General features: G+C 45.9%; 1 protein-coding gene across 8 annotated transcripts in view; it reads left to right on the forward strand.

The window, feature by feature from the left end:
• The first annotated feature begins 8065 nt into the window (after positions 1-8065).
• Positions 8066-20224, forward strand: part of LOC105469004 (mast cell immunoglobulin like receptor 1) — a 54879-nt gene continuing 42720 nt past the window's right edge. For 6 of the 8 annotated variants that reach the window (XR_011615944.1, XR_011615946.1, XR_011615945.1 and 3 more), the window contains exons 1-4: positions 8123-8252; positions 8345-8386; positions 12305-12574; positions 17530-17814. Coding sequence is in view for 2 of the 8 variants with exons in the window: in XM_071083466.1 (XP_070939567.1) it covers positions 8198-8252; positions 8345-8386; positions 12305-12574; positions 17530-17814 (652 nt within the window). In the remaining 6 variants the exon portion in view is untranslated. Of the gene's footprint in view, positions 8253-8344; positions 8387-12304; positions 12575-17529; positions 17815-20224 lie in introns of all 8 variants that reach the window. The other 2 variants (XR_011615948.1, XR_011615949.1) reach the window with 2 other exon arrangements.

Genomic DNA, 20224 nt, shown 5'->3' on the forward strand with positions numbered 1-20224 from the left:
AGACGGAGTCTCGCTCTGTCGCCCAGGCTGGAGTGCAGTGGCGCGATCTCGGCTCACTGCAAGCTCCGCCTCCCGGGTTCACGCCATTCTCCTGCCTCAGCCTCCCGAGTAGCTGGGACTACAGGCGCCCACAACCACGCCCGGCTTATTTTTTGTATTTTTAGTAGAGACGGGGTTTCACCGTGGTCTCGATCTCCTGACCTTGTTATCCGCCCGCCTCGGCCTCCCAAAGTGCTGGGATTACAGGCGTGAGCCACCGCGCCCGGCCGTCCCACGCTATTCTCATGATAGTGAATAAGTCTCATGAAAGCTGATGGTTTTATAAGGGGGGGTTTCCCTGCACAAGCTCTCTCTTTGCCTGCTGCCATTCATGTAAGATGTGACTTGCTGCTCCTTGCCTTCCATCGTGATTGCGAGGCCTCTCCAGCCATGTGGAACTGTAAGTCCATTAAACCTCTCTTTCTTTTGTAAATTGCCCAGTCTCCGATATATCCTTATCAGCAGTGTGAAAATGAACTGATACATATCTGTTATTAGAGTCTTGTCTCATCCATTGTTTTTGAGTTTTTTCTGCTTTTTAAATTTTATTTTTATTTATTTATTTTGAGATGAAGTCTCACTCTGTCGCCCAGGCTGGAGTGCAGTGGCATGATCTCGGCTCACTGCAAGCTCTGCCTCCAGGGGTTCACACCATTCTCCTGCCTCAGCCTCCCGAGTAGCTGGGACTACAGGTGCCTGCCACTGCGTCCGGCTATTTTTTGAGACAGAATCTCACTTTGTTACCCAGGCTGGAGTGCAGCAACATGATCTCGGCTCACTGCAACCTCCATCTGCTGGGTTCAAGTGATTCTCATGCCTTGACCTCCTGAGTAGCTGGGATTACAGACACCCACCACCATACCCAGGTAATTTTTGTATTTTTAGTACAGATGGGGTTTTACCATGTGGGGTACTCTGGTCTTAAACTCCTGGCCTTAAGTGATCCACCTTCCTCGGCCTCCCAAAATGTTGGAATTACAGGCATGAGCCATCACACCCGACCTTTTCTGCTATTTAGACTGACCCTGATTATTTTTATGAACCAACCAATGATCTCTGTCTGCTGCTCAGCAGAAACAGGAGGAATGGGCAATGTAAAAATGTGGAATCAGTTTATAATTCTGGGCATGTATTGGCATTGGCTAGCAACTCCGTATCAGCTTGGTTCTAACCATTGCCCAGTTCATGGAAAGCCTTCCTATTTAGTTTACTTGGAATTATTTTATCTATTTTGTTTTACTATTATGGAATATATGACTGTTGTACTCTTTGTATAGGAATGCAGGATAAACTCACTCAACATTTTCTTTTTTTTTTTTTTTGAGATGGAGTTTTGCTCTTGTTGCTCAGGCTGGAGTGCAGTGGTGCAATCTTGGCTCACTGTAAGCGATTCTCCTGCCTCAGCCTCTCGAGCAGCTGGGATTACAGACATGTGCCACCACACCTGGCTAATTTTGTATTTTTAGTAGAGATGGGGTTTCTCTATGTTGGTCAGGCTGGTCTTGAACTCCTGATCTCAGGTGATCTGCCTGCCTTGGCCTCCCAAAGCCCTGAGATTACGGGCACGAGCCACTGTGCCCGGCCAACATTTTCTTAAATTGAACACTTATTAATCTTCCAGACACCACCTTTTGTCAGAACTCAGAGTTATGAATGGCCATCACCATACTAACGCTTTCTGACTGAGCTCCTCTCTACCCTGAATAAAAGAGACCCTAATAGTTAGGCAGGAATATCACCACCCCTATTCAGCCCAAAGAAGTTACTGATGATGGATCTTCATCCCTCTACAACACTTCGTCCCCTTATAAAAGGCAGGGGGAAGTGTGTCAGAGGTGTTGGAACCAGACCGACTCCATCTTGAACAGGGGCTGGGTAAAATAAGGTTGAGACCTGCTGGGCTGCATTCTCAGGAGGTTGTGGATTTTTAGTCACAGGATGAGATAGGAGGTTGACACAAGATACAGGTCACAAAGAACCCACTGATAAAACAGGATGCAGTAAAGAAACCAGCCCAAACCCATTAAATCCAAGATGGCAACAAAAGGGACCTCTGACCATCTTCACGGCTCATTATGCTAATATAATGCATTAGCATGCTAAAAGACACTCCCACCAGCACCATGACAGTATACAAATGCCATGGCAACATCCAGAAGTTACCCTATGTGGTCTAAAATGGGGAGGAACCATTAGTTCTGGGAACTCCTCGCCCCTTTCCCAGAAAATTTAGGAGTAATCAAACCCTTGTTTAGCATATGATCAAGAAATAACCTTGGCTATGGAGTAGCCATTCTTTTGCTTCTTTACTTCTCTAATAAACTTGTGCTCACTCTACTCTGTGGACGCACCCTGAATTCTTTCTTGTGTGAGATCCAAGAACCCTTTCTTGGGGTCTGGATCAGAACCCCTTTCTGGAAACACTGTAGATAACATCACTATTGTAAAACCTACAATTGGTGTTTTGGAGATCTTTCGGACTGACCCCACCTGGACCCATGACTCATGAGTCAGCTGATCCTGTGGCTCCACGCAGAGGTGGACTCAGCTCAAGAAGACTGTTTTCTACACCCCTGTGATTTCATCCTCAACCAATCAGTAACACCCACTCCCGAGTCCCCTGCCCACCAAATTTTCCACAAAACCCTTAACATCATAGCCTTCAGGGACATTGATGAGAGTAATAAATTTCATTCCCCATGTGGTGTGGCTGATTGCATGCCAAGTAAACTCTCTTTTTGCAATGCTATCATCTCAGTGAATTGATTTTTGTTTGTGCAGCAGGCAAGAAGAACTCATCAGGCAATTACACCTTCACCAGATGGTATTTATTAAAGTTTTATGGAAGAATAAAGTTAAACCAATGAATTAGATAATTTTTGTTATTGAGAACTATTAAATATTATATATATAAATAATATATATAAATATCTATAAACATATAAAATCTCTATCTATATTATATATATATATGGTGTATTAGTCCATTTTCACACTGCTATAAAGGACTACCTAAGACTGGGTAATATATAAAGAAAAGAGGTTTAGGCTGGGCATGGTGGCTCACACTTGTAATCCCAGCACTTTGGGAGGCCAAGGTGGGGGGATCACCTGAGGTCAGGAGTTCAAGACCAGCCTCAGCCACATGATGAAACCCCATCACTACTAAAAATACAAAAATTAGCTGGGCATGGTGATGGGCACCTGTAATCCCAGCTACTCAGGAGGCTGAGGCAGGAGAGTCACTTGAACCTGGGAGGCGGAGGTTGCAGTGAGCCAAGATCATGCCATTGCACTCCAGCCTGGGCAACAAGAGTGAAATTCTGTTTAAAAAAAAAAATACAAAAATTAGCTGGGCATTATGGTTGGCACCTGTAATCCCAGCTACTTGGGAGGCTGAGGCAGGAGAATTACTTGAACCTGAGAGGTAGAAGCTGCAGTGAGCCGAGATTGTGCCACTGTACTCAAGCCTGAGTGACAGAACAAGATTCCATCTCAAAAAAAAAAAAAAAAAAAAAAAGACCCTGTTGTTGCAAGCCTGTGGGTTGCCTGAGCGCAAGTATGGGCTCCAAATGGGTCTTTTGAGGAAAGGATCTTGTTTTTACCTTCCATGTAAAAGTTACTTTATGTTTCCCAATACCTCAGTGGTTTTGAACCCAAGCCTCTGGGAAATGTCCCAACCTCCTGTCCTCACTCAGTGCACCGTGCTGTCAGGCTTAGAGGAGGCTCTTTCTCCTTATGGAGGACCAAGGAAACATGTCAAGGTCTGTCATTATCCCATCTTTCCTCCTTCTCCATAATAAGAATATTAATGTGGAAAGAAATAATTGAAAGAGGAGCGGCCGGGCGCGGTGGCTCATGACTGTAATCCCAGCACTTTGGGAGGCCAAGGAGGGCGGATCACCTGAGGTTAGGAGTTCGAGACCAGCCTGGCCAATGTGGTGACACCCCGTCTCTACTAAAAATACAAAATTTAGCCGGGCGTGGTGGCAGGTGCGTGTAGTTACAGCTACTTGGGAAGCTGAGGCAGGAGAATTGCTTGAACCCAGGAGGTGGAGGTTGCAGTGAGCCAAGATCGTGCCATTGCACTCTAGCTTGGGGGACAAGAGCGAGACGTCGTCTCAAAAAAAAAAAAAAAAAAAAGAAAAGAAAAGAAAAGAAAGAGGAGCTAGAATAAGAAAATAAAAGCTGGTAAATTAGTTCAACCATTGTGGAAGACAGTGTGGCGATTCCTCAAAGATCTAGAACTAGAAATACCATTTGACCCAGCAATCCCATTACTGGGTATATACCCAAAGGATTATAAATCATGCTACTATAAAGATACATGCACATGTATGTTTATTGTGGCACTATTCACAATAGCAAAGACTTGGAACCAACCCAAATGCCCATCAATCATAGACTGGATTAAGAAAATGTGGCACATACACACCATGGAATACTATGCAGTCATTAAAAAGGATGAGTCACGTCCTTTGCAGGGACATGGATGAAGCTGGAAACCACCATTCTCAGCAAACTATCACAAGGACAGAAAACCAAACACCGCATGTTCTCACTCATCGGTGGGAATTGAACAATGAGATCACTTGGATACAGGGAGGGGAACATCACACACCGGGGCGTGTCAGGGGGTGGGGGGTTAGGGGAGGGATAGCATTAGGAGAAATACCTAATGTAGATGATGAGTTGATGGGTGCAGCAAACCAACATGGCACGTGTATACGTATGTATCAAACCTGCACGTTGTGCACATGTACCCTAGAACTTAAAGTATAATAATAAAAAAAAGAAAATAAAAATATTCTACTCTCCAGATATGGCTATTGTTAACATTTTGAGAAAATATCCTTCCAGATAGTTTTTCTCTTTCTTTCTTCCTTTCCTTTCTTTTCCTTTTCTTTTTAAATTTAGAGACAAGGTCTCATTACATTGCTCAGGCTGGTCTCAAACTCCTGGGCTCAAGTGATCCACCTATCTTAGTCTCCCAAAGTGCTGGGAATACAGGCATGAGCCACTGTACCTGGACTCCAGAGAGTTTTTCTATGAATATAAATCATGCACTTTCTTATTTAGAAAAATGATTTATGTTATTACAACTGTTAATAATAGCTTTTCTCTTTTCTTAAGTATATTGTGGTTCTCTTACCACATCATGAAATGTTCTTCTATATCACTATTAAAAAAAAATATTTTTTTTTCTTTTTTGAGACGGAGTCTCACTCTGTCGCCCAGGCTGGAGTGCAGTGGCACTCCCAAAGTGCTGGGATTACCAGTGAGCCACCACCCCTGGCTCCACATTTTTGTATAGACCCATGGAAATGGTTTCTCTATCAGATCCAGCACAAATTGCAGACATGTCTGGCAACGAAAAAATATATATATATATAGGCAACTTCTAGTATTTTTAGACTTGAGTAATAGCTGCAGTAGCACGATCTCAGGCCACTGCAACCTCCGGTTCCCAGGTTCCCAAGTGGCTGAGATTACAGGCACTTGCCACCACACTCAGCTAATTTTTAAAATTTTTACTAGAGACAAGGTTTCGCCGTGTTGACCAGGCTGGTCTCAAATTCCTGATCTCAAGTGATCCACCCACCTCAGTCTCCCAAAGTGCTGGGATTACAGGCATGAGCCACTGCACCCGGCCTCACACATTCTATTTCAAAGGCTGATCTAAGTTTACTCCTACCTCAGTTCTCCTGGCACTGCAGAGCTCACCATAATAGCAAGACCCCAAGGCTCCCTTGATTCAGAACTGTACTTTTGAAAGACCCCATCTCAGAAAAAAAAAAAAAAAAAAAAAAAGGGCCAGGCGCCGTGGCTCACACCTGTAATCCCAGCACTTTGGGAGGCCGAGGCGGGTGGATCACGAGGTTGGGAAATCGAGACCATCCTGGCTAACATGGTGAAACCCTGTCTCTACTAAAAATACAAAAAATTGGCCAGGCGTGGTGGCACACACTTGTAATCCCAGTTACTTGGAAGGCCGAGGCAGGAGAATCCCTTGAACCGAGGAGGTGGAGGTTGCAGTGAGCCAAGATAGGGCCACTGCACTCCAGCCTGGGCAACAGAGAGAGACTCCATCTCAAAAAAAGAAAGAGAAAGAAAATGTGGATGCGGGGAATGATCCTATGGTTGTCTGCTCTTTTCCAGCTGGCCAGCAGTGGTAGCTGAAAAGTGACAGGATGCTGACGAAAAACATTGCAGATGTGAAGAAAAGAAAAAGTTGATGGAATTTTGCACATGTGTCTGACAGTTCACCCATGCAAACTTTTACAAAGTGCTGTAAAGCTGTTGTAGTAAGGGTTGGACATAGTGTCTCATGCCTGTAATCCCAGCATTTTGGGAGGCCACATGCACGAGGATCGCTTGAGCCCAGGAGTTCAAAACCAGCCTGGGCAATATAGTGAGACTTCGTCTCTACAAAAAAGTTAAAAACTTAGTAGTGTATGGTGGTTTGTGCCTGTGGTCCCAGTTACTAGAGAGGCTGAGGTGGAAGGATAGTTTGATTCTGGGAAGTGGAGGTTGCAGTGAGCCAAGATGGTACCACTACACTCCAGCTTGGGAGACAGAGCGAGACTCTGTCAAACCCCCTAGCTAGGTGACCCTAAGTCAATAAGGAGGGATTTGGTTACACCTTGGGAACTAAGGCACAGAGATGAATGTTCCAGCTCAAGGCCACCCCTGCCATTCAGCTCCTTGCTTCCTCTCTTGGTGGACCTGTCAATTCTTGCATGTGTCGACCAGCTGTCTTGCCCACCTAGCCCCATAGTCATACCTTTCTATCCTTTTGGTGATCTCCACTCCATCAAGAAGTGGCTCTGCACATCCTATTTCAATTGACTTTTTTTTTTTTTTTTTTTTTTTTTGAGATGGAGTTTCACTCTATCACCCAGGCTGGAGTGCAGTGGTGCAATCTCGGCTCACTGCAACCTCCACCTCCTGGGTTCAAGCAATTCTCCTGCCTCAGCCCCCCAAGTAGCTGGGATTATAGGCACGCGCCACCATGCCCAGCTAATTTTTTTGTATTTTTACTAGAGATGGGGTTTTGCGGTGTTGGCCAGGCTGGTCTCAAACGCTTGATCTCAGGTGATCCGTCCGCCTCGGCCTCCCAAAGTGCTAGGATTACAGGCATGAGCCACCACACCTGGCCTGCATGTTTTATTTTAAAGGCTGATCTAAGTTAACTCCTACCTCAGATCTCCTGACACTGGAGGGCTCGCCGTAATAACAAGTCCCCAAGGCTCCCTTGATTCAGAAATCACTGAGGCAGCAGCATCTTGTACAAATATTTCTCAGACTTCACTATGTGTAAGAATTGCTTGGGGCCTTTGTTTAAAAAAAAAAAAAAAATCAGAGTAACAGACTTCAAACCCGTTCAGTCTGGAGTGGGGTCTAGGAATCAATAGTGAATGAAAGCAGGCATTTTTGGTTAGGCACAGTAGCTCACACCTGTAATCCCAGCACTTCGGGAGGCAGAGGTGGGAGGATCACTTGAGCTCAGGAGTTTAACACCAGCCTGGGCAACTAGACCCCTGTCTCTACAAATAAAAATGATTAGCCAGGCATGGTGGTGCACACCTGTGGGCCCAGCTACTCAGGAGGCTGAAGTGGGAGGATCACCTGAGCCCAGGAGTTTGAGGCTGCAATGAGCTATGATCACAGCACTCCACTCCAATCTGGGTGATGGAGTGAGGCCAGTCTCAAAAAAAAAAAAAAAAAAAAAAAAAAAGCAGGCATTTTTGATACAATATTTGTATTATCTGCTTAAGACAGTCAGTTTGCTTCCAAAGACTAAACCGAACTTCCACTAAACTCCTTTCAGCATAGACTGAGTCCAGAGCAAGGAGATCAGGTGGGTTTACATAGACAATGTAACAGTCAGATTTACCTCCTTTTCTCTTTCCCAGCCAGCGTGGGACCGGGTGGCAGGGGGTGTGGGGGGCGGGTGACAGTCTACCAAATATCTCTCTTCTTACAGGAACTCATAGAGGAAAACAGATTGGTCGAACGAACCAGTCATATTATGCAAAGCTCGTCCAAACCCTCTGATTTCCTTAACTTGGCCAAGAAAAAGAGGAAGTTCTCCGAGTGACTCACTACTGTGGTGCTACTATGCCTTCTGACCCCGTCTTGGACTTCATCTGGGAGAATGTGGAGACATTTGAACAGGCTCCTTCTCTGGAGCGTATTTTCTTCTGTCACATGTAAGCTCCCCTTATTATTTTGAGGCTCAAACCTCTAAGCCAACGCGTCATGTGGAAAGTGAGCTTAATCGTGTTCCTTTTCTCTCTTTCAGGTAGAAAAGCTGTATTGGATTGTGAGGCAATGAAAACAGATGGTAAGTTTCGCTTCTTTCTTACTGAAACCATTTTCGTTGAAGTGGTGAGACAGTCTGATTGCAACATGAGCTTCCATTCGAAAGTGTTTCTGAACTTTTATGAACAACCAAAGAATGGTCTTTTCAATTATCTATTACTTAAAATAAAATGATTTTAGGGAGGGGATTGCAGCGCTGAGACTCAGTGACAAAATATTGAAATCGTTTTCACAATGAAAGTTTCCTAACTTTCCTTGTTATTGTTTTATGGTTGTTGTGTTTTAACTATAAAGCCAACACACAGACTGGGCGTGGTGCCTCAGGCCTGTAATCCCAGCACTTTGGGAGGCTAATGGGGTAGGATTGCTTGAGCTCAGGAGTTCGAAGCCAGCCTGAACAACATAGTGAGACCTCATTTCTTAAAAAAAAAACAAAAAAACCCCACAGAATTATTGTGAAATAATTCAAGCAACACTAGAAATATACATTGGGAAGTGGTCTAACTCTGGTTCTACTAGTTACTAGCCAGCAGCCTGAGCTCATGACATACCGACTTTGACCTTAATTTCTTTTTTTTTTTTTTTTTTAGACGGAGTCTTGCTCTGTCGCCCAGGCTGGAGTCAGTGGCGCGATCTCGGCTCACTGCAACCTCTGCCTCCTGGGTTCAAGCGATTCTCCTGCCTCAGCCTCCCGAGTAGCTGGGACTATAGGCATATGTCACCAAGCCCGGCTACTTTTTTATATTTTTAGTAGAGATGGGGTTTCACCTTGTTAGCCAGGATGGTCTCGATCTCCTGACCTCATGATCCGTCCTCCTCGGACTCCCAGAGTGCTGGGATTACAGGCGTGAGACACCGTAATTTCTTTCATCTGTGAAGTGGGCTAATAAAAAAGCACCTACCTGGTAGGCTAGTGTGCAGATCAAATGAGACAATCCCTGCTCCTCGTCACAGTGCCAGGCATATGGTAAACCATCCATAAGTGATAGTCAAAATGGTTGTTGTTACTGTATAAAATGTAAAAGTTCCATTACAATCCTCCTCCAATCCTTCTCCCCCTCCTACTTCCAGAAGCAACTGCTATCAACAGTCATTTTGTATTCGGTATCATAGTAAATAAACTCGTCTGTGACTTTCTTTTAACTTAATATATTATAGACATCTTTTCTAAGTAGTAGATATCGATTTAGCTCATCTTTTTCTTTCTTTTTTTTGTTTGTTTGTTTGAGACAGAGTTTCACCTTGTTGCCCAGGCTGGAGTACAGTGGTGCAATCTCAGCTCACTGTGACCTCTGCCTGCTGGTTTCAAGGGATCCTCCTGCCTCAGCCTCTCGAGTAGCTGGGATTACAGGTGCCACCATGCCTGACTAATTTTTGTATTTTTTTTTTTTGGTAGAGACGGGGTTTCACCATGTTGGCAAAGCTGTTCTTGAACTCTTGACCTCGTGATCCTCCCGCCTCGGCCTCCCAAAGTGCTGGGGTTACAGGCATGAGCTACTACACCCGGCCTCAGTTCCTCTTTTTCAACAGCTGCATGGTGTTTTAAGACTCAGCCATGATTCTTTCAACCATCCTTATTTATTGTTCCACTTTTTGGGGGCAATATAAACAATGCTACAGTAAACATCCTTGTACAAAACATCCTTTATGGATGCTTGAGAGCTTGAAAGCATCTCTGTAGAATGAAATTCTAGAATTGAAATTGCAAGGTCAGAGGGCATACACATTTAAATTGTTACAGACCCTGCTAAGTTGCCCTCCCAACAAGGCTGATCGTATCCTATCTGTCACCAACGGTGACACCCACTCCCCAACGGTGGATATAATCACTTTTACTTTTTAATTTTATTTAGGGTTTTTTTTCTTTTTCCTTTCTTTCTCTGAGACAGAGTCTCTGCTCTGTCGCCCAGATTGGAGTGCAGTGGTGCGATCTCAGCTTTCTGCAGCCTTGACCTTGCAAGCTCAATTGATCCTCCCGCTTCCGCTGCCTCCCAAGTAGTGCCATACAGGTGTGCGCCACCATGGCAGCTAATTTTTGTATTTTTAGTAGAGGCAGGGTTTCACCATTTACCCAGGCTGGTCTCGAACTCCTGGACTCACGAGATCTGCCCGCCTCGGCCTCCCAGATTGCTGGGATTACAGGCGTGAGCCACCGTGCCTGGCCAATCATTTTTAAAATTTATGCCAATCTGATGAGCAAAACATGATATCTCAGTGTTGTTTTAATTTGTAGTTGCCTCATCACTTGTGAAGTTGAGCATCTTTTTTCATGTTTACTGGCCACAAACGCTCTAGCGTTCCTATATTAGAAAAAACTTAGGGTTGGCTATTTGGTTGGAAAAGTAGTTTAAGTCTTGTCTTAAAGTTGAGTTTATATGGCGGGGCACAGTGACTCACACCTGTAATCCCGGCACTGTGGGAGGCTGAGGCAGGCAGTCACTTGAGGTCAGGAGTTCAAGACCAGCCTGGCCAACATGGTGAAACACTGTCTCTACCAAAACTACAAAACTTAGCTGGGCATGGTGACGTGTGCCTATCGTCCCAGCTGCTCAGGAGGCTGAGGCAGGAGGATCAGTTGAGCCTGGAAGTTCAAGGCTGTGGTAAGTCAAGATCATGCACTGCAGCCTGGGCAACGGAGTGAGATTCTGTCTCCAAAAAAAAAAAAAAAAAAAAAAAAAAAAAAGGTTGAGTTTATGTAAGACTGAGAAAATGTTTTTTTTTTTGTTTTTTTTTTGAGACGGAGTCTTACTCTGTCGCCCAGGCTGGAGTGCAGTGGCGCGATCTCGGCTCACTGCAAGCTCCGCCTCCCGGGTTCACGCCATTCTCCTGCCTCAGCCTCCCGAGTAGCTGGGACTACAGGCACCCACAACCGCGCCCGGCTAATTTTTTGTATTTTTAGTAGAGACGGGGTTTCACCGTGGTCTCGATCTCCTGACCTTGTGATCCGCCCGCCTCGGCCTCCCAAAGTGCTGGGATTACAGGCGTGAGCCACCGCGCCCAGCCGAGAAAATGTTAATTGTCCAGATCAAAGAGTGGGAGAAGAGTTTATTGCATTTTTAAAAGCATTTTTGAAGAGTCTAAATCTGTCTTCCACCCAAGCCATCCACTGGTCCCAGCTATGTTTTGTTTGTTCTGTTTTGCTTTCTAAAAATTAGAGATGAGGGCTCTCTATGTTGCCCAGGCTGTTCTCGAACCCCTGACCTCAAGCGATCCTCCTACCACAGCCTTCCAAAGTGCTAGGATTATAGGCGTGAACCACCACACCCAGCTTCAATAACTTTTTGTTTATTTTTTATTTTTATTTTTTGAAATAGTATTACTCTGTCGCCCAGGCTGGAGTGCAGTGGCATGATCTTGGCTCACTGCAACCTCCACCTTCCGGGTTCAAGCAATTCTCCTGCCTCGGCCTCCTGAGTAGCTGGGATTACAGGTGCCCGCCACCGTGCTGGCTAATTTTTGTATTTTTAGTAGAGACAGGGTTTTGCCATGTTGCCCAGGCTGGTCTCAAACTCATGGCCTCAAGTGATCCACCTGCCTTGGCCTCCCAAAGTGCTGGGATTACAGGCGTGAGCCACCTTGCCCAGCCGGGATCTTTCTTTTTTTTTTTTTTTTTTTTTGAGACGGAGTCTCGCTCTGTCGCCCAGCCCAGGCTGGAGTGCAGTGGCGCGATCTCGGCTCACTGCAAGCTCTGCCTCCCGGGTTCACGCCATTCTCCTGCCTCAGCCTCCCGAGTAGCTGGGACTACAGGCGCCCACAACTGCGCCTGGCTAATTTTTTGTATTTTTAGTAGAGACGGGGTTTCACCGTGGTCTCGATCTCCTGACCTTGTGATCCGCCCGCCTCGGCCTCCCAAAGTGCTGGGATTACAGGCGTGAGCCACCGCGCCTGGCCCAGCCGGGATCTTAACAAGGACTTTTTCTTGTGTCATTTGGTTTTTCAGAATTCCCTTCTCCATGTTTGGACTCGAAGACTAATGTGGTTATGAAGGGTCAAAATGTATCTATGTTTTGCTCCCATAAGAACAAATCACTGCAGATCACCTATTCATTGTTTCGACATAAGACACACCTGGGAACCCAGAATGGAAAAGGTGAACCTGCAATTTTTAACCTAAGCATCACAGAAGCCCATGAATCAGGACCCTACAAATGCAAAGCCCAAGTTTACAGCTGTTCAAAATACAGCCGTGACTTCAACTTCACAATTGTCGGTAAGTAGAGCACCTGTTCCTTGGAGCCCTATAATTTATAAGGTCTTTTCTGGTTCTATGAGGGGCTCTTCATGACCCTTGTGAACACTCAACAACCTGGAAAGTATGTTACTGCGATCTTTATTCTTTTTTTATTTTTTATTTATTTTTAGACCTGGTCAACAGGAAGTATTTTTAATTTTTTAATTTTTGAGATCTGTATTCTTTTTTTTTTTTTTGAAACAGAGTCTCACTCTGTTGCCCAGGCTGGAGTACAGTGGTACAATCTTGGTCCACTGCAAACTCCACCTCCCGGGTTTAAGACATTCTCCTACCTCAGCCTCTCAAGTAGCTGGGATTATAGGCACCCATCACCACACCTGGCTAATTTTTGTATTTTTACTTGAGACGAGGTTTCACCATGTTGGTCAGGCTGATCTCGAAGTCCTGACATCAGGTGATCCGCCTGTCTCAGCCTCCCAAAGTGCTGGGATTACAGGGGTGAGCCACTGCGCCCAGTGAGTTCTCTATTCTTAATAATTCCATTTCACCTTCTCTTTCAAAGACTTTCGACCATGTCAGGTAATAGTCTTATATCTTTAGGCAAAAGTCTTATATCTCAACAATAATTGTTGAGGTCTTTTCTAGGAACTTTATTCTGTGATTCCCATTGTGTGGGCAAAAATCACTTTTTTTTTTTTTTCTGAAGCCTTGGGCCCCATGGAGAGGGTCTTCAAAGCCCCAGGCCTTTCCCACCACTTCCTTAGTGTCCGGGGCCCCTTTGCTAGCACTCACTGCTATGTTTTTCTGTCCCATTTTCCCATCCCAAGCTCGTTACTGCCTAGCATTAAGGGTCTCATCTGTGAAGGTGACCTTGATAATGGACTCCTGGGAGAGGAGAAAGTCTTCTAGGAAACACATGTATGTTACACCTGGAGTCTTCAAAGCACAGGGACCCTGACTTCCTGAGAACTCTTGAGTGGTCCTCTGTGTCTGTGCTATCCAGTATGATACTGTTTAAATTTGTTTATTTTGTTTTATTTTCTTTCTTTCTTTCTTTCTTTCTTTCTTTCTTTCTTTCTTTCTTTCTTTCTTTCTTTCTTTCTTTCTTTCTTTTCTTTTCTTTTCTTTTTTCTTTTCTTTTCTTTTCTTTTCTTTTCTTTTCTTTTCTTTTCTTTTCTTTCTTCTTTCTTTCTTTTTTTGAGATGGAATCTCGCCCTGTCACCCAGGCTGGAGTGCAGTGGCATGATCTCAGCTCCCTGCAACCTCTGCCTTTCAGTTCAAGTAATTCTCCCACCTCAGCCTCCCAAGTGGCTGGGATTACAGGCACGTACCACCACGTCCAGCTAATTTTTGTATTTTTAATAGAGATGGGGTTTCACCATGTTGACCAGGCTGGTCTTGAACTCCTGACCTTAGGTGATCCACCCACCTCAGCCTCCCAAAGTGCTGGGATTACAGGCGTGTGCCACCGTTCCTGGCCAAAATTTATTAATTTAATAGCCTATGTCACCCAGGCTGGAGTGCAGAGGCTACTCACAGGAAATCAAAGTCCACCGCAGTCTCAAACTCCTGTTCTTAAGAGATCCTCCCACCTCAGCATCCTGAATAGCTGGGATTACAAGCACATGTCATAATTGAAATCAAGTTAATGAAAATTAGATGAAATAAAAAATTTCACTCCACAGTCTCATTAGTTACATTTCAAGGCTTTGGTAGCCACACCTGTAGCTGGTGGCCACCACATTGGACAACACAGATGTAGACCATTCCCATCATCACAGAAAGTTCTGCTGGGTGACATTGCTGTAGCTCAGTGATTCTTAGCTTTTTAGGTTATAACTGTCTTAATAATCTAATGATAGCAATGAATACCTTCTCCAGAGAAATATTCATAAAACTGCAGATACGAATTTCTTTTTTTTTTTTTTGAGACGGAGTCTCGCGCTGTCACCCAGGCTGGAGTGCAGTGGCCGGATCTCAGCTCACTGCAAGCTCCGCCTCCCGGGTTCACGCCATTCTCCTGCCTCAGCCTCCCGAGTAGCTGGGACTACAGGCGTCCGCCACCTCGCCCGGCTAGTTTTTTGTATTTTTTTTTTAGTAGAGACGGGGTTTCACCATGTTAACCAGGATGGTCTCGATCTCCTGACCTCGTGATCCGCCCGTCTCGGCCTCCCAAAGTGCTGGGATTACAGGCTTGAGCCACTGCGCCCGGCCTACAAATTTCTGCATAAGGTTTTAGAGGATGCTACAGACTCCAGGTTAGAACCCAGTATCTTGGCCAGGTGCAGTGGCTCACAGGTGTAATCTCAGCACTTTGGGAGACTGAGGCAGGAGGATCACCCGAGCCCAGGAGTTTGAGACCAGCCTGAGCATTATATGGAGACCACGTGTCTACAAAAAGTTAAAATATATATATATATGTAGCTGAGCATGGTGGCATGCCTATAGTGCCAACTACTCAGGAGGCTGAGTTGGGAGGATTGCCTCAGCTCAGGAGTTGAAGGCTGCAGTGAGCCGTGATTGCACCACTGCACACCAGCCTGGGTGACAGAGAGAGACCCTGTCTCAAGAAAAAAAAAAAAAATCCCAATGATCTTTGGACATAAACTGAGTATATTCCTTGTGAAAGGAAAAGGAAGAAGGAGGGGGAAAATCCCTGCAAACATGGTACTGGAACACGATGGATATGTGAGGGCAGGAACATAGCTGATGGTATTCTCTAGTGGTCAGACTCCTGCTGCGCTGGGCGATAAGCCCATCGGTTCATATGTTTTCTGTGCACGACCTTCCTGCAATTTGTTAGGGTAATTACACAGTCCGGTAATAAAACTATCTTGGTAGATTATAAAACTGTATTATCTTCAGTTAGGGCAGATCAACAGGCACTACTGAGTACCTACTCTGTGCAAGCAATTGTGCTACTGGGTTTTTAATGAGGCCTAAAACACAGTGTTGTCCCCAACCCAGTCAAGGTTGAAACTATGAGCCATAAACACAAATTCATTAACCACTGATTCACTCATCAATTTTTTATTTTTATTTTTTTTTTTGAGACAGAGTCTTGCTCTGTCGCCCAGGCTGGAGTGCAGTGGCGCCATCTCAGCTCACTGCAAGCTCTGCCTCCCGAGTTCCCGCCATTCTCCTGCCTCAGCCTCCCTAGTAGCTGGGACTATAGGTACCCGCTACCACGCCCGGCTAATTTTTTTTTTTTTGTATTTTTACTGGAGACGGGGTTTCACCATGTTAGCCAGGATGGTCTCAATCTCCTGACCTCGTGAACCGCCCGCCTCGGCCTCCCAAAGTGCTCACTCATCAAATGTTTAAAGAGAACACAGGGCCGGCTGCGGTGGCTCACGCCTGTAATCCCAGCACTTTGGGAGGTTGAGTGGGGTCAGATCACTTGAGGTCAGTAGTTCAAGACCAGTCTGGCCAACATGGTGAAACCCTGTCTGTACTAAAAATACAAAAATTAGCCAGGCATGGTGGTGGGCACCTGTAATCCCCAGCTACTTGGGAGGCTGAGGCAGGAGAGTTGCTTGAACCTGGGAGGTAGAGGTTGCAGTGAGCCGAGATCGTGCCACTGCACTCCAGCCTGGACAACAGAGTGAGACTCCATCTCAAAACAAAAAAGAAAGTACATTTTTTAAAAAAAATTGTTTTTAAGTATGGACTCTTGAAGTCAGTGCTGACTGAGCCATTTACTAGCTGTGTGACATTGGGCAAATTTCTCAATCTCTCTGAAGCACAGTTGGTTCATCTGTGGAATGGGTATGATACTATCCACACTGCAGGACTGTCGTGAAGGTCAAATGAGATCATGTGAATGGCATGCCTGGCACATGATAGATACTTAACAACTTTTCTTCCTTTCCTATAATACTGTCTTATTAATACATATATAATAAAATGTATAGCTGGGTTTTTCTGTTAGGTTATAGAATAGGCTATGATCTAACAGAGTGTAGCAGACCCATTTCCTGTTGAGAGTTTCTCTTGAATCTAGCTAGCAGGGTTACTCCTGCTCTTCAGAGGAAGTGAAAGATAATTGTGCAGCTGAGTTCTATAAATAAAAGTACCGTTAGAGGAAACGATATTTTTGGGGCTGGGCGTGGTGGCTCACACCTGAAATCCCAGCACTTTGGGAGGCTGAGGTGGGAAAATCACTTGAAGCCAAGAGTTTGAGACCAGCCCGGGCAACATAGCGAGACCCTATCTCCACAAAACATTTAAAAATTAGCCAGCAGTGTGCACCTGTAGTCCCAGCTCCAGGGGAGGCTGAGGCAGGAGGATCACTTGAGCCCAGGAGTTTGAGGTTACAGTGAGCTATAATTGTGCCACTTCACTCCAGCATGGTTGACAGAGCAAGACCCTGTCTCCGAATAAATAAATACATTGAAAAGAAAATGATATTTTTGGATTAAAAAATCCCGCTCTAAATTTACAAGGAATGAGAATAAAAGCACATCTTGGGCCAAGTGTGGTGGCTTCTGCCTATAACCCCAGCACTTTGGGAATTCAAGGTGGGAGGATCACTTGAGACCAGGAGTTCAAACCGACCTGGCCAACATGGTAAGACCCTATGTCTATAAAAAATAAACATAAAAAACCACTTCTCAACTTCATACTTAGAACTGGATCATTGACAAAATTATATTCATTATTAACAATAAATAGATTGTGAATTCTAGGAAGGGTAACCTTGTACCCCAGTTCCTCAAAGCAGAGAGATACCCTCCACTCTCTGGCTTTCTCAGCACTGGGCTGAGAACCTTGGCTAACCCCACACTGCACGGGGTTGGCCACAGGCCCATTGGCCTTTCCCAGTGGGCCGTGAGCTTCTTGACTTCTCAGGAAGGGGGTCGTTCATCTTGGTTCCACAGCCTGGAATGGAGTAAGGGTTCCACCCATATTTGTGGTCTGAGTGAGCATGCCCAGTCTGTTTATCCTTTTCATGTTCACTTTCATTCTTCCAGACCCGGTGACTGCCCCAGTGCTGAACATTATGGTCATTCAAACAGAAACACACCGACATATAACATTACATTGCCTCTCAGTCAATGGCTCGCTGCCCATCAATTACACTTTCTTTGAAAAGCATATTGCCATATCACCAGCTATTTCCAAGTACGACAGGGAGTCTGCTGAATTTAAGTTAACCAGGAAGAATCCTGGAGAAGAGGAAGAGTATAGGTGTGAAGCTAAAAACAGATTGCCTGACTATGCAGCCTACAGTCAAACTGTCACCATGCCCTCAACAGGTAAGAGCGACCTGAGGTCTTTCAGCCAGGTCTGAACTCGCTTCCAGAAACTGCAGCTGCTCCTCTGCCCGCCCATTTCCCACCGTGGTCACCTGCTTCCACATGGAGGGTCCCTATGATAGAGTCCACGTAAACTCTCATGGGGTTGCTTTCTGCCATAAAGGAACCATAGAAAAGCCTAGAAGCTGGAGCAGGAGGGGGACTTATGGCGAAACTTTCTGCCCTCCTCTTCCAGTTTGCACCTCTCTTGGAACTGCCAGGTCGGTTTTCTTTGTTTTTGTTTTTTTTGTCATGTTGTCTGCCTGCCTGCCTGCCTGCCTGCCTGGCTTCCTGCCTGCCTGGCTTCCTGCCTGCCTGCCTGGCTTCCTTCCTTCCTTCCTTCCTTCCTTCCTTCCTTCCTTCCTTCCTTCCTTCCTTCCTTCTTTCCTTCCTTCCTTCCTTCCTTCCTTCCTTCCTTCCTTCCTTCCTTCCTTCCTTCTTTCCTTCCTTCCTTCCTTCCTTCCTTCCTTCCTTCCTTCCTTCCTTCTTTCCTTCCTTCCTTCCTTCCTTCCTTCCTTCCTTCCTTCCTTCCTTCCTTCCTTCCTTCCTTCCTTCCTTTTTCTTTTATTGTTTTTTTTTCTTTGAGACAGAATGTCACTCTGTTGCCCAGGCTGGAGTGGAACGCTGCAATCTCGGCTCATTGCAACCTCTGCCTCGCAGATTCTAGAGATTCTCGTGCCTCCGCCTCCTGAGTAGCTGGGACTACAAGCACCCGCCACCACGCTTGGTTAATTTCTGTATTTTCAGTAGAGATGGGTTTTCACCATGTTGGCCAGGCTGGTCTCAAACTCCTGGCCTCAAGTGATCTGCCCACCTCGGCCTCCCAAAGTGCTGGGATAACAGGCGTGAGCCACTGCGCCTGGCTGTCTTGTACTGATTTCTAATACCCACATCTTCCTGCTTGGCTGTTTGTTGCTCCACTGCTAACAATGGTGAGTCCAGACTCCTGCACCACCCTTGGCTCAGGGCAAGAGGTGCCCCCGGCCAAGCTCTGTGTTTGGAGGACTCTGGTCTGGTACCTCCGGGCTATGTACCTTCCCCTAGGCTGAGGGGTTCAGGGAGCCATGGGGATGCACCCACCTGGACCTTATACTCCCACTTTTCTGCTCCACACTCTGGGTACCTGGACCTAGATCCCCTGCCCAATCAGATCAGAACCCATTTCCAGGGCCTGTACCAGTCTCTCCCCCAGCTCATCCTCCCGAGGGTGGCCCACAGTGAGGGTATGAGCATCCCTGGACCTGAGCCAAGGGAGCTGTTTATGGGGGGTGTGGATGGTGTTTGCACATGTGGGCTGGGGCGTCCACGCGCATGCAAAGCCCCTTAGGGTGCAGGTCAGAGCCCAGGTGGGAAGTGGGGCAGCCCGGGACTTCCGTGGGTTCGGTCCATGCTGCCACGTCCTGATGCCAAACTCTGGAAAGCCTGAGAATTCCAGATTCAAACCTGACCTTCCAGGTCCTTCTGAGGGTGCATTTGTCAAGGTAGAAGGATAGAAGGAAAACTAGATCGTGTGCAATGACTCACACCTGTAATCCCAGCACTTTGGAAGGCTGTGACTGGCAGATCACTTGAGCCCAGGAGTTTGAGACCAGCCTGGGCAACATGGCAAAACCCCTGTCTCTACAGAAAATTAAAAAAAATTAGCCGGGTGTGGTGGTGCACGCCTGTGGTCTCAGCTACTGGGAGGATGAGGTAGGAGGATTGCTTGAGCCTGAGAGGTGGAGGCTGCAGTGAGCTATGATCATCGTGCCCTGCACTCCAGCCTGCACAACAGAGCGAGACCCTGTCTGAAAGAAAAAAGAAAAAGAAAGAAAAGAAAAACTAGGTTAGCAAAGGCACAAGGCATGCTTGGACATTGACCACTCCAGCCAGCCACACCCTCAGAACAGAACCTACGCCCTGGTATTCAGTGAGGGTGGTCTAACAAGTGAGGCAGCCTGCTGGAGTCAGGCATTTGGCTATGAGTCACAGCCCTTCCATTCACTGGCTGTGTGACCTTAGGAAAGTCATTTCACCTCCCTGAGCCTTACTCACTTCATCTATAAAATGGGAATGATGCCAACAGGATAAGTCAGACAACACAGGCTAAGTGCCTAACACAGTGCCTGGCCTGCGGCTAAAACTCAAAAACTGGCAGCTGTTTGGATGACACGAAACGTGCTGCCAGAGCTCAGGGCCTCGCCCAGTAAACACCCAGGCTTTTCTGGTGCTTATGACCCCAGAAACTTTGCTTTTCTCTTCTTTGGATGACTACTGTGGAAGATGTGCTTGCTCATAACTTTTTAAACTTTATTATTTTTACTTATTTTATTATGTATTTATTTATTTATTTTGAGATGGAGTCGCACCCAGTCTGGAGTGCAATGGCACG

The sequence above is a fragment of the Macaca nemestrina genome, chromosome 17 (assembly GCF_043159975.1).
Source record: "Macaca nemestrina isolate mMacNem1 chromosome 17, mMacNem.hap1, whole genome shotgun sequence".
Taxonomy (NCBI): domain Eukaryota; kingdom Metazoa; phylum Chordata; class Mammalia; order Primates; family Cercopithecidae; genus Macaca; species Macaca nemestrina.